Raw genomic sequence first — 13,105 nt, 5'->3', positions numbered from 1 at the left:
GGGCTAGATGGGAAAGGGGGCATGTGGGGCTAGATGGGAAAGGGGGCATGTGGGGCTAGATGGGTAAAGGGGGCATGTGGGGCTAGATGGGAAAGGGGGCATGTGGGGCTAGATGGGTAAAGGGGCATGGGGGGCTAGATGGGAAAGGGGGCATGGGGGGCTAGATGGGTAAAGAGGGCATGTGGGGCTAGATGGGTAAAGGGGCATGGGGGGGCTAGATGGGTAAAGGGGCATGGGGGGGCTAGATGGGTAAAGAGGGCATGTGGGGCTAGATGGGTAAAGGGGCATGTGGGGCTAGATGGGTAAAGGGGCTAAAGAAAATCTTTACATACCTTTTGCTTCTACCATTCCTGAATTTCAGCAGACTCTGCAGGCGAGGAGGGGGCAGGAAGGGATGTAACTTCTTGACCCCCCTCTCACTTCTCACTCCGCAGAGCCATGGTAGGAAGAGTAACATCACTGCCAGCCAGGTTTCTCTGAGAAGGAGGGGGGTATTTAGAGTGTGATAGGTTCGCTGCCATGTGGAATTATGGCTTTCTGGCCGGGGAGATCTCTGATGGGATCTCCCCGCAGGTTGCCGGGCCCCTGACTGCCTTGGGCCCTCGGTCCATGTGCTTAGTCCGTCCCTGCGGCTGCTCACTGTAACCCGCTGGCCGTCTCTGTAATATCTTACGCTATAGCCCTATTCTGCAGCGCACTATCTACAATGCTTTTGTATGTCATGTTAAGTTAGCGGGTTGATGGATGGAGTGCTCACCCTCATGGAGGACAAGATGACACCACGGGGGAGGCTGTGATATCCGGGAAGGGTGCCATTCACAGGAGAGGAGTCTGTCCAATCCACAGTGTCATATCTGTAGGTGGAGAACATCCACAGCTTTATTTCCCTCGATCTGCTTCCAATACCCACATACATGCACCCCAAAAATTACCCTTTGCCCCGGAGCCTTCGGTTCTCTCTCTCGGCTTTCTCAAGTTTTTCCTGTGCTTCCTCTCGAAATCGCTCAGCTACCAACACTGCTGTATGCAGATCGCACTGCAAGAGGTTCAGATCTCGTACTTCCCCCTGGAGGAAAATAGGCAATTCATATAACAGTTAATGCGGGGTGCAGGCTGTATGACAGAAACTGTGTAAGGTTGGGGTGCAGGCTGTATGACAGAAACTGTGTGTAAGGTTGGGGTGCAGGCTGTATGAGAGAGACTGTGTGTAAGGTTGGGGTGCAGGCTGTATGAGAGATACTGTGTGTAAGGTTGGGGTGCAGGCTGTATGAGAGAGACTGTGTAAGGTTGGGGTGCAGGCTGTATGAGAGAGACTGTGTAAGGTTGGGGTGCAGGCTGTATGAGAGAGACTGTGTGTAAGGTTGGGGTGCAGGCTGTATGAGAGAGAGACTGTGTAAGGTTGGGGTGCAGGCTGTATGAGAGAGACTGTGTAAGGTTGGGGTGCAGGCTGTATGAGAGAGAGACTGTGTAAGGTTGGGGTGCAGGCTGTATGAGAGAGACTGTGTAAGGTTGGGGTGCAGGCTGTATGAGAGAGACTGTGTGTAAGGTTGGGGTGCAGGCTGTATGAGAGAGACTGTGTGTAAGGTTGGGATGCAGGCTGTATGAGAGAGACTGTGTAAGGTTGGGGTGCAGGCTGTATGAGAGAGACTGTGTGTAAGGTTGGGGTGCAGGCTGTATGAGAGAGACTGTGTGTAAGGTTGGGGTGCAGGCTGTATGAGAGAGACTGTGTGTAAGGTTGGGGTGCAGGCTGTATGAGAGAGACTGTGTAAGGTTGGGGTGCAGGCTGTATGAGAGAGACTGTGTAAGGTTGGGGTGCAGGCTGTATGAGAGAGACTGTGTGTAAGGTTGGGGTGCAGGCTGTATGAGAGAGAGACTGTGTAAGGTTGGGGTGCAGGCTGTATGACAGAAACTGTGTAAGGTTGGGGTGCAGGCTGTATGAGAGAGAGACTGTGTAAGGTTGGGGTGCAGGCTGTATGAGAGAGACTGTGTGTAAGGTTGGGGTGCAGGCTGTATGAGAGAGACTGTGTGTAAGGTTGGGGTGCAGGCTGTATGAGAGAGACTGTGTAAGGTTGGGGTGCAGGCTGTATGAGAGAGACTGTGTGTAAGGTTGGGGTGCAGGCTGTATGAGAGAGAGACTGTGTAAGGTTGGGGTGCAGGCTGTATGAGAGAGACTGTGTAAGGTTGGGGTGCAGGCTGTATGAGAGAGAGACTGTGTAAGGTTGGGGTGCAGGCTGTATGAGAGAGACTGTGTAAGGTTGGGGTGCAGGCTGTATGAGAGAGACTGTGTGTAAGGTTGGGGTGCAGGCTGTATGAGAGAGACTGTGTGTAAGGTTGGGATGCAGGCTGTATGAGAGAGACTGTGTAAGGTTGGGGTGCAGGCTGTATGAGAGAGACTGTGTGTAAGGTTGGGGTGCAGGCTGTATGAGAGAGACTGTGTGTAAGGTTGGGGTGCAGGCTGTATGAGAGAGACTGTGTGTAAGGTTGGGGTGCAGGCTGTATGAGAGAGACTGTGTAAGGTTGGGGTGCAGGCTGTATGAGAGAGACTGTGTAAGGTTGGGGTGCAGGCTGTATGAGAGAGAGACTGTGTAAGGTTGGGGTGCAGGCTGTATGAGAGAGAGACTGTGTAAGGTTGGGGTGCAGGCTGTATGACAGAAACTGTGTAAGGTTGGGGTGCAGGCTGTATGAGAGAGAGACTGTGTAAGGTTGGGGTGCAGGCTGTATGAGAGAGACTGTGTGTAAGGTTGGGGTGCAGGCTGTATGAGAGAGACTGTGTGTAAGGTTGGGGTGCAGGCTGTATGAGAGAGACTGTGTAAGGTTGGGGTGCAGGCTGTATGAGAGAGACTGTGTAAGGTTGGGGTGCAGGCTGTATGAGAGAGACTGTGTAAGGTTGGGGTGCAGGCTGTATGAGAGAGACTGTGTAAGGTTGGGGTGCAGGCTGTATGAGAGAGACTGTGTGTAAGGTTGGGGTGCAGGCTGTATGAGAGAGACTGTGTAAGGTTGGGGTGCAGGCTGTATGAGAGAGACTGTGTAAGGTTGGGGTGCAGGCTGTATGAGAGAGACTGTGTAAGGTTGGGGTGCAGGCTGTATGAGAGAGAGACTGTGTAAGGTTGGGGTGCAGGCTGTATGAGAGAGACTGTGTAAGGTTGGGGTGCAGGCTGTATGAGAGAGACTGTGTGTAAGGTTGGGGTGCAGGCTGTATGAGAGAGACTGTGTGTAAGGTTGGGATGCAGGCTGTATGAGAGAGACTGTGTAAGGTTGGGGTGCAGGCTGTATGAGAGAGACTGTGTGTAAGGTTGGGGTGCAGGCTGTATGAGAGAGACTGTGTGTAAGGTTGGGGTGCAGGCTGTATGAGAGAGACTGTGTGTAAGGTTGGGGTGCAGGCTGTATGAGAGAGACTGTGTAAGGTTGGGGTGCAGGCTGTATGAGAGAGACTGTGTAAGGTTGGGGTGCAGGCTGTATGAGAGAGACTGTGTGTAAGGTTGGGGTGCAGGCTGTATGAGAGAGAGACTGTGTAAGGTTGGGGTGCAGGCTGTATGACAGAAACTGTGTAAGGTTGGGGTGCAGGCTGTATGAGAGAGAGACTGTGTAAGGTTGGGGTGCAGGCTGTATGAGAGAGACTGTGTGTAAGGTTGGGGTGCAGGCTGTATGAGAGAGACTGTGTGTAAGGTTGGGGTGCAGGCTGTATGAGAGAGACTGTGTAAGGTTGGGGTGCAGGCTGTATGAGAGAGACTGTGTAAGGTTGGGGTGCAGGCTGTATGAGAGAGACTGTGTAAGGTTGGGGTGCAGGCTGTATGAGAGAGACTGTGTAAGGTTGGGGTGCAGGCTGTATGAGAGAGACTGTGTAAGGTTGGGGTGCAGGCTGTATGAGAGAGACTGTGTAAGGTTGGGGTGCAGGCTGTATGAGAGAGACTGTGTGTAAGGTTGGGGTGCAGGCTGTATGAGAGAGACTGTGTGTAAGGTTGGGGTGCAGGCTGTATGAGAGAGACTGTGTAAGGTTGGGGTGCAGGCTGTATGAGAGAGACTGTGTGTAAGGTTGGGGTGCAGGCTGTATGAGAGAGAGACTGTGTAAGGTTGGGGTGCAGGCTGTATGAGAGAGACTGTGTGTAAGGTTGGGGTGCAGGCTGTATGAGAGAGACTGTGTGTAAGGTTGGGGTGCAGGCTGTATGAGAGAGACTGTGTAAGGTTGGGGTGCAGGCTGTATGAGAGAGACTGTGTAAGGTTGGGGTGCAGGCTGTATGAGAGAGACTGTGTAAGGTTGGGGTGCAGGCTGTATGAGAGAGACTGTGTAAGGTTGGGGTGCAGGCTGTATGAGAGAGACTGTGTGTAAGGTTGGGGTGCAGGCTGTATAAGAGAGACTGTGTAAGGTTGGGATGCAGGCTGTATGAGAGAGACTGTGTAAGGTTGGAGTGCAGGCTGTATGAGAGAGACTGTGTAAGGTTGGGGTGCAGGCTGTATGAGAGAGACTGTGTAAGGTTGGGGTGCAGGCTGTATGAGAGAGACTGTGTAAGGTTGGGGTGCAGGCTGTATGAGAGAGACTGTGTGAGGTTGGGGTGCAGGCTGTATGAGAGAGACTGTGTAAGGTTGGGGTGCAGGCTGTATGAGAGAGACTGTGTAAGGTTGGGGTGCAGGCTGTATGAGAGAGACTGTGTGTAAGGTTGGGGTGCAGGCTGTATGAGAGAGACTGTGTGTAAGGTTGGGGTGCAGGCTGTATGAGAGAGACTGTGTGTAAGGTTGGGGTGCAGGCTGTATGAGAGAGACTGTGTGTAAGGTTGGGGTGCAGGCTGTATGAGAGAGACTGTGTGTAAGGTTGGGGTGCAGGCTGTATGAGAGAGACTGTGTGTAAGGTTGGGGTGCAGGCTGTATGAGAGAGACTGTGTGTAAGGTTGGGGTGCAGGCTGTATGAGAGAGACTGTGTGTAAGGTTGGGGTGCAGGCTGTATGAGAGAGACTGTGTGTAAGGTTGGGGTGCAGGCTGTATGAGAGAGACTGTGTGTAAGGTTGGGGTGCAGGCTGTATGAGAGAGACTGTGTAAGGTTGGGGTGCAGATGTAATGTTGGGGGACAGTAGCGAGAAGGAAGAGTGAAAGGAACTGGTTTATTGGGAGTGAAGCAGAGCATAGGATTTCGGATGAGGGTAAAGAGAAGGATATTGGAGAAGTTGGGTCATTTGGGGTATCTGTCACCTTTAACTCTGTGACTTTTTCTGTTAAAGTTCTCTTTTCTTTTTCCAACTGATGAATCCGACCTGAGGGACAAAAGAAGAATTCTCTGTCTTTGCTAGAGTTGGCAAAACACAGCATGTGGCACCCGGTCCCTCTCTGCACAACAGCTGATATCTAGATCTCTCTCCCCCCCGTTACTGTGCGTCTCTCACCCCCGCGTCTCTCACCCCCTGTTACTGCGCGTCTCTCACCCCCTGTTACTGCGCGTCTCTCACCCCCTGTTACTGCGCGTCTCTCACCCCCTGTTACTGCGCGTCTCTCACCCCCTGTTACTGCGCGTCTCTCACCCCCTGTTACTGCGCGTCTCTCACCCCCTGTTACTGCGCGTCTCTCACCCCCTGTTACTGCGCGTCTCTCACCCCCTGTTACTGCGCGTCTCTCACCCCCTGTTACTGCGCGTCTCTCACCCCCTGTTACTGCGCGTCTCTCACCCCCTGTTACTGCGCGTCTCTCACCCCCTGTTACTGCGCGTCTCTCACCCCCTGTTACTGCGCGTCTCTCACCCCCTGTTACTGTGCGGCTCTCCCCCCCGTTCCTGCGCGTCTCTCCCCCCCGTTCCTGCGCGGCTCTCCCCCCCGTTCCTGCGCGTCTCTCCCCCCCGTTCCTGCGCGTCTCTCCCCCCCGTTCCTGAGCGTCTCTCCCCCCCGTTCCTGAGCGTCTCTCCCCCCCCGTTACTGAGCGTCTCTCCCCCCCCGTTACTGAGCGTCTCTCCCCCCCCGTTACTGAGCGTCTCTCCCCCCCGTTACTGAGCGTCTCTCCCCCCCGTTACTGAGCGTCTCTCCCCCCCGTTACTGAGCGTCTCTGCCCCCCGTTACTGAGCGTCTCTCCCCCCCGTTACTGAGCGTCTCTCCCCCCCGTTACTGAGCGTCTCTCCCCCCCGTTACTGAGCGTCTCTCCCCCCCGTTACTGAGCGTCTCTCCCCCCGTTACTGAGCGTCTCTCCCCCCCCGTTACTGAGCGTCTCTCCCCCCGTTACTGAGCGTCCCTCCCCCCGTTCCTGAGCGTCCCTCCCCCCGCTCCTGCGCGTCTCTCCCCCCCGTTCCTGCGCGTCTCTCCCCCCCGTTCCTGCGCGTCTCTCCCCCCCGTTCCTGCGCGTCTCTCCCCCCCGTTCCTGCGCGTCTCTCCCCCCCGTTCCTGCGCGTCTCTCCCCCCCCGTTACTGCGCGTCTCTCCCCCCCCCCGTTACTGCGCGTCTCTCCCCCCCCCCGTTACTGCGCGTCTCTCCCCCCCCCGTTACTGCGCGTCTCTCCCCCCCCGTTACTGCGCGTCTCTCCCCCCCCCCCCGTTACTGCGCGTCTCTCCCCCCCGTTCCTGCGCGTCTCTCCCCCCCGTTCCTGCGCGTCTCTCCCCCCCGTTCCTGCGCGTCTCTCCCCCCCCGTTACTGCGCGTCTCTCCCCCCCCCGTTACTGCGCGTCTCTCCCCCCCCCCGTTACTGCGCGTCTCTCCCCCCCCCGTTACTGCGCGTCTCTCCCCCCCCCGTTACTGCGCGTCTCTCCCCCCCCCCCCGTTCCTGCGCGTCTCTCCCCCCCGTTCCTGCGCGTCTCTCCCCCCCGTTCCTGCGCGTCTCTCCCCCCCGTTCCTGCGCGTCTCTCCCCCCCCGTTACTGCGCGTCTCTCCCCCCCCCGTTACTGCGCGTCTCTCCCCCCCCCCGTTACTGCGCGTCTCTCCCCCCCCCGTTACTGCGCGTCTCTCCCCCCCCGTTACTGCGCGTCTCTCCCCCCCCCCCCCCCGTTACTGCGCGTCTCTCCCCCCGTTCCTGCATGTCACGTAGTCACTATCACTGGGAGCATAAGACACACACTTTATGTAGATCCCGGATGACACTTGTGTTTAAGTCGCCCTGTGCCCATTATAGGTGCAGGGTGTGTATTATTGGTATTTGTTTAATGTTTTGTCTGCTCTCCTGTCCTGCTGATGTGAGTAGATTTGGCTGTGAAGCCTGTGCAGCGCCACCTGTTGGCTGAAACGGTTATGTGCACTATCTGAATAGCAAGGCTTGGTAATTTGCATAGTTTGGTAGATTTGCTTATTATGGTTTCTGCAGACTGGGTACATATTTCTCGTTGGTCTTCCCCATCCTTTTTTGAATATTTTATTGTGTGAATATCAGTGCCTGTATGATTCCCCATATGATTTGGTTATTTGTATTGAATTGAGCCTGTAGCCATAAGTGTAATGTAATGTGGATTGGGGCTAATCCTGAGTGTTAAAAAAGCAATATGTGTTAGCTCCATTGGAAACTGTGTGTCTTATCTGGTTTGTTGAGGAATTCCAGTAACAGAGTTTTGAAACCTGTTTTCTGATTCCCCTTATCCCTGGGATTGGTTAATCAAGAGCTAGTACAACAGGAGGAGTCCCTCTGAGGCTAAGAGGGAGCCCTATATTTTTAGGTGTGGTGCCTCCTCTTTGATATCCATTTGGTTTGGTTCAATCACCCTGATCCTTTTGCTTGTATTCTTTTGTCCTTAAGGAAGAGCTAGGCCTAAGTCACACATGCCTTTGTAAAGAGAGTTGCTGGAGACACTGTAGGCAGAGGTGTTGACACCTGCCAGGAAGGAGAGCTGAAGCCTGGTCTGGTGGAAGAGGTCCTCAATGACCCCAGTCAAGCTACATGTCTCACAGGCCATGTTCCTGCACCCCTAACACACCACTCTGTCTTCCTGCACATCTCACCTTGCAGGATCTCATTCTCTGCAGTCTCTTCCAGTTGCTGTGTGGAGGATTTGGATGCTCTTGTTTGACTTGGGTGACTCTCTTGCAGCTCTCCTTTGGTACGGTCTGTCTCGCTCAGCCATTCCTTGTGTCTGTTAGCGGTCTGTGAGATGGAGGACATGTCAGCTGCTGGTCTGATGGGTAATTCATTATACTCTGGGTTTGTATATGTTCACTGGTTGTACTGATGGCTAGACATCTGCACCAGTTTACTTCGATTTTTGGTCATTTAGTCAGAAATAAAATGTAAATTCGGTATTCCCAGAATGACTCCCTGAATTCAGTGGCAGGATGGCGAGCAGGGCAATGGGGGAGGAATAGAACAAACATTTTGTGATTTATCGTGGGAGATTAGTTGTGGACAATGGAATGTCCACCCCTCCATCCATTCTTAGAGACCCCATCCGCTGCTCCATCCATGCTTAGAGACCCCATCCGCTGCTCCATCCATGCTTAGAGACCCCATCCGCCGCTCCATCCATGCTTAGAGACCCCATCCGCCGCTCCATCCATGCTTAGAGACCCCATCCGCCGCTCCATCCATGCTTAGAGACCCCATCCGCTGCTCCATCCATGCTTAGAGACCCCATCCGCCGCTCCATCCATGCTTAGAGACCCCATCCGCCGCTCCATCCATGCTTAGAGACCCCATCCGCCGCTCCATCCATGCTTAGAGACCCCATCCGCCGCTCCATCCATGCTTAGAGACCCCATCCGCCGCTCCATCCATGCTTAGAGACCCCATCCGCCGCTCCATCCATGCTTAGAGACCCCATCCGCCGCTCCATCCATGCTTAGAGACCCCATCCGCCGCTCCATCCATGCTTGGAGACCCCATCCGCCGCTCCATCCATGCTTGGAGACCCCATCCGCCGCTCCATCCATGCTTGGAGACCCCATCCGCCGCTCCATCCATGCTTAGAGACCCCATCCGCCGCTCCATCCATGCTTAGAGACCCCATCCGCCGCTCCATCCATGCTTAGAGACCCCATCCGCCGCTCCATCCATGCTTAGAGACCCCATCCGCCGCTCCATCCATGCTTAGAGACCCCATCCGCCCCTCCATCCATGCTTAGAGACCCCATCCGCCCCTCCATCCATGCTTGGAGACCCCATCCGCCCCTCCATCCATGCTTGGAGACCCCATCCGCCCCTCCATCCATGCTTGGAGACCCCATCCGCCCCTCCATCCATGCTTGGAGACCCCATCCGCCCCTCCATCCATGCTTAGAGACCCCATCCGCCCCTCCATCCATGCTTAGAGACCCCATTCGCCCCTCCATCCATGCTTAGAGACCCCATCCGCCCTCCATCCATGCTTAGAGACCCCATCCGCCCCTCCATCCATGCTTGGAGACCCCATCCGCCCCTCCATCCATGCTTGGAGACCCCATCCGCCCCTCCATCCATGCTTGGAGACCCCATCCACCCCTCCATCCATGCTTAGAGACCCCATCCGCCCCTCCATCCATGCTTATAAGCATATATAAGTTAAGGTGACAGCTGGCCCTGGCCAGCGGCAATAATACATTCACAGAATTTTGGTCAAACTGAAAAGATTCTAAGAAAAAAAAATAACAAAAAGAACCAAAAATTCTTTCCAATCAAATCTCTACGAACAGACACTGGGATGGTATATCTCCCGCCCCCCCCCCCCCCCCCCGGATGTACTAACAGACACTGGGATGGTATATCTCCCGCCCCCCCCCCCCCCCCCCCGGATGTACTAACAGACACTGGGATGGTATATCTCCCGCCTCCCCCCCCCCCCCCCCGGATGTACTAACAGACACTGGGATGGTATATCTCCCGCCCCCCCCCCCCCCCCCCGGATGTACTAACAGACACTGGGATGGTATATCTCCCGCCTCCCCCCCCCCCCCCCCCCGGATGTACTAACAGACACTGGGATGGTATATCTCCCGCCTCCCCCCGGATGTACTAACAGACACTGGGATGGTATATCTCCCCCCCCGGATGTACTAACAGACAATGGGATGGTATATCTCCCCCCCCCGGATGTACTAACAGACACTGGGATGGTATATCTCCCCCCCCCGGATGTACTAACAGACACTGGGATGGTATATCTCCCCCCCCCCGGATGTACTAACAGACACTGGGATGGTATATCTCCCCCCCCCCCCCCCGGATGTACTAACAGACACTGGGATGGTATATCTCCCCCCCCCCCCCCCGGATGTACTAACAGACACTGGGATGGTATATCTCCCTCCCCCCGGATGTACTAACAGACACTGGGATGGTATATCTCCCGCCCCCCCCCCCGGATGTACTAACAGACACTGGGATGGTATATCTCCCCCCCCCGGATGTACTAACAGACACTGGGATGGTATATCTCCCTCCCCCCGGATGTACTAACAGACACTGGGATGGTATATCTCCCTCCCCCCGGATGTACTAACAGACACTGGGATGGTATATCTCCCTCCCCCCGGATGTACTAACAGACACTGGGATGGTATATCTCCCGCCCCCCCTCCCCCGGATGTACTAACAGACACTGGGATAGTATATCTCCCCCCCCCCGGATGTACTAACAGACACTGGGATGGTATATCTCCCGCCCCCCCTCCCCCGGATGTACTAACAGACACTGGGATGGCATATCTCCCCCCCCCCCCCCGGATGTACTAACAGACACTGGGATGGTATATCTCCCCCCCCCCCCCCCCCGGATGTACTAACAGACACTGGGATGGTATATCTCCCCCCCCCGGATGTACTAACAGACACTGGGATGGTATATCTCCCCCCCCCCCCCCCCCCGGATGTACTAACAGACACTGGGATGGTATATCTCCCTCCCCCCGGATGTACTAACAGACACTGGGATGGTATATCTCCCTCCCCCCGGATGTACTAACAGACACTGGGATGGTATATCTCCCTCCCCCCGGATGTACTAACAGACACTGGGATGGTATATCTCCCTCCCCCCGGATGTACTAACAGACACTGGGATGGTATATCTCCCTCCCCCCGGAAGTACTAACAGACACTGGGATAGTATATCTTCCCCCCCCCGGATGTACTAACAGACACTGGGATGGTATATCTCCCCCCCCCCCCCGGAAGTACTAACAGACACTGGGATGGCATATCTCCCCCCCCCGGATGTACTAACAGACACTGGGATGGTATATCTCCCTCCCCCCGGATGTACTAACAGACACTGGGATGGCATATCTCCCCCCCCCGGATGTACTAACAGACACTGGGATGGCATATCTCCCCCCCCCGGATGTACTAACAGACACTGGGATGGTATATCTCCCTCCCCCCGGATGTACTAACAGACACTGGGATGGTATATCTCCCCCCCCCCGGATGTACTAACAGACACTGGGATGGTATATCTCCCCCCCCCCCGGAAGTACTAACAGACACTGGGATAGTATATCTTCCCCCGCCCCCCCCCCCCCCGGATGTACGAACAGACACTGGGATGGCATATCTCCCCCTGGATGTACTTACAGATATTAGGATGGTATCTCTCCCACCCCAACCCCCCCGGATGTACTAACAGACATTTGGATGGTATATCTCCCCCCTGGATGTACTTACAGATAGTGGGATGGTATATCTCCCCCAGGATGTACTAACAGACTTTGAGATCTCACACATCTCTGGCACTGGCCATGATGTCTATGTCTAGTGTTATAAGTCTAACCCTCCATTGGCGGTCTCATTTGTCAAGCTGTCTTATGCCTTATGGTAGCTCTACTCAGGTCTTTCAGTCTCACCTGAATGTATCTGACATGTCCGCTCTCTGGCTCTGTTCTCATTGTTTCACCTGAAAGGCCGAGAAATAACTGTTAGTTCTGGAGGATACGTGTCCGACCCAATGGGATCCTATAGGGGCCCACCCTGCCTGGCTGCATGAGATCCTATGGGGGCCCACCCTGCCTGGCCGCATGAGATCCTATGGGGGCCCACCCTGCCTGGCCACATGAGATCCTACATGATGTACACCATGCCCAGCCACATGAGATCCTTCAGGGGCCCACCCTGCCTGTCCGCATGAGATCCTACAGGGGCCCAGCCGCATGGGATCCTACAGGGGCCCACCCTGCCCAGCCGCATGGGATCCTACAGGGGCCCACCCTGCCCGGCCGCATGGGATCCTACAGGGGCCCACCCTGCCCGGCCGCATGGGATCCTACAGGGGCCCACCCTGCCCAGCCGCATGGGATCCTACAGGGGCCCACCCTGCCCAGCCGCATGGGATCCTACAGGGGCCCACCCTGCCCAGCCGCATGGGATCCTACAGGGGCCCACCCTGCCTGTCCGCATGAGATCCTACAGGGGCCCACCCTGCCCAGCCGCATGGGATCCTACAGGGGCCCACCCTGCCCAGCCGCATGGGATCCTACAGGGGCCCACCCTGCCCGGCCGCATGGGATCCTACAGGGGCCCACCCTGCCCGGCCGCATGGGATCCTACAGGGGCCCACCCTGCCCGGCCGCATGGGATCCTACAGGGGCCCACCCTGCCCGGCCGCATGGGATCCTACAGGGGCCCACCCTGCCCGGCCACATGGGATCCTACAGGGGCCCACCCTGCCCGGCCGCATGGGATCCTACAGGGGCCCACCCTGCCCGGCCGCATGGGATCCTACAGGGGCCCACCCTGCCCGGCCGCATGGGATCCTACAGGGGCCCACCCTGCCCAGCCGCATGGGATCCTACAGGGGCCCACCCTGCCCGGCCACATGGGATCCTACAGGGACCCAACCTGTAGGATCTAGCAGCATCTATCAAAGTGCAATAGCTCATGAAATACACTACAATAACATAAAACAAAATGAAGGTGCGCTGAAACTTTAAATAGATTTCATGATAATTCCCACTCTCATATAAAGTGCACTATGCCTTTAAGGTGAAAAGAGAGTAGTGCAAAAAACACTGCACTATTGTTACAATAAAGTGCATCAAACAAAAGTGAAAAACATTAGTGTGCATACAAATATATAATACATGTGTAAACACATTTAAAGGACCACTATAGGCACCCAGACCACTTCAGCTTAATGAAGTGGTCTGGGTGCCAGGTCCAGCTAGGTTTAACCCTTTTTTCTATAAACATAGCAGTTTCAGAGAAACTATGTTTATATTAGGGTTAATCCAGCCTCTAGTGTCTGTCTCATT

At 55.5% G+C, this 13,105-nt stretch overlaps 1 protein-coding gene across 1 annotated transcript in view; it reads right to left on the bottom strand.

Annotated features, from left to right (window-relative positions):
* Nucleotides 1–13,105, bottom strand: part of LOC134571073 (cytospin-A-like) — a 46,564-nt gene that overhangs the window by 29,844 nt on the left and 3,615 nt on the right. The window contains exons 3-7 of the mRNA XM_063429121.1: nucleotides 11,702–11,751; nucleotides 7,892–8,033; nucleotides 5,182–5,243; nucleotides 933–1,066; nucleotides 758–854 (exon numbers count right to left, since the gene is read on the bottom strand). Of these exons, the coding sequence (XP_063285191.1) occupies nucleotides 758–854; nucleotides 933–1,066; nucleotides 5,182–5,243; nucleotides 7,892–8,033; nucleotides 11,702–11,751 (485 nt within the window). The remainder of the gene's footprint in view (nucleotides 1–757; nucleotides 855–932; nucleotides 1,067–5,181; nucleotides 5,244–7,891; nucleotides 8,034–11,701; nucleotides 11,752–13,105) is intronic.

The sequence above is a fragment of the Pelobates fuscus genome, chromosome 8 (assembly GCF_036172605.1).
Source record: "Pelobates fuscus isolate aPelFus1 chromosome 8, aPelFus1.pri, whole genome shotgun sequence".
Taxonomy (NCBI): domain Eukaryota; kingdom Metazoa; phylum Chordata; class Amphibia; order Anura; family Pelobatidae; genus Pelobates; species Pelobates fuscus.
Note: the sequence above shows the minus strand (reverse complement) of the source record. Positions and strands in the feature narration are given on the sequence as shown.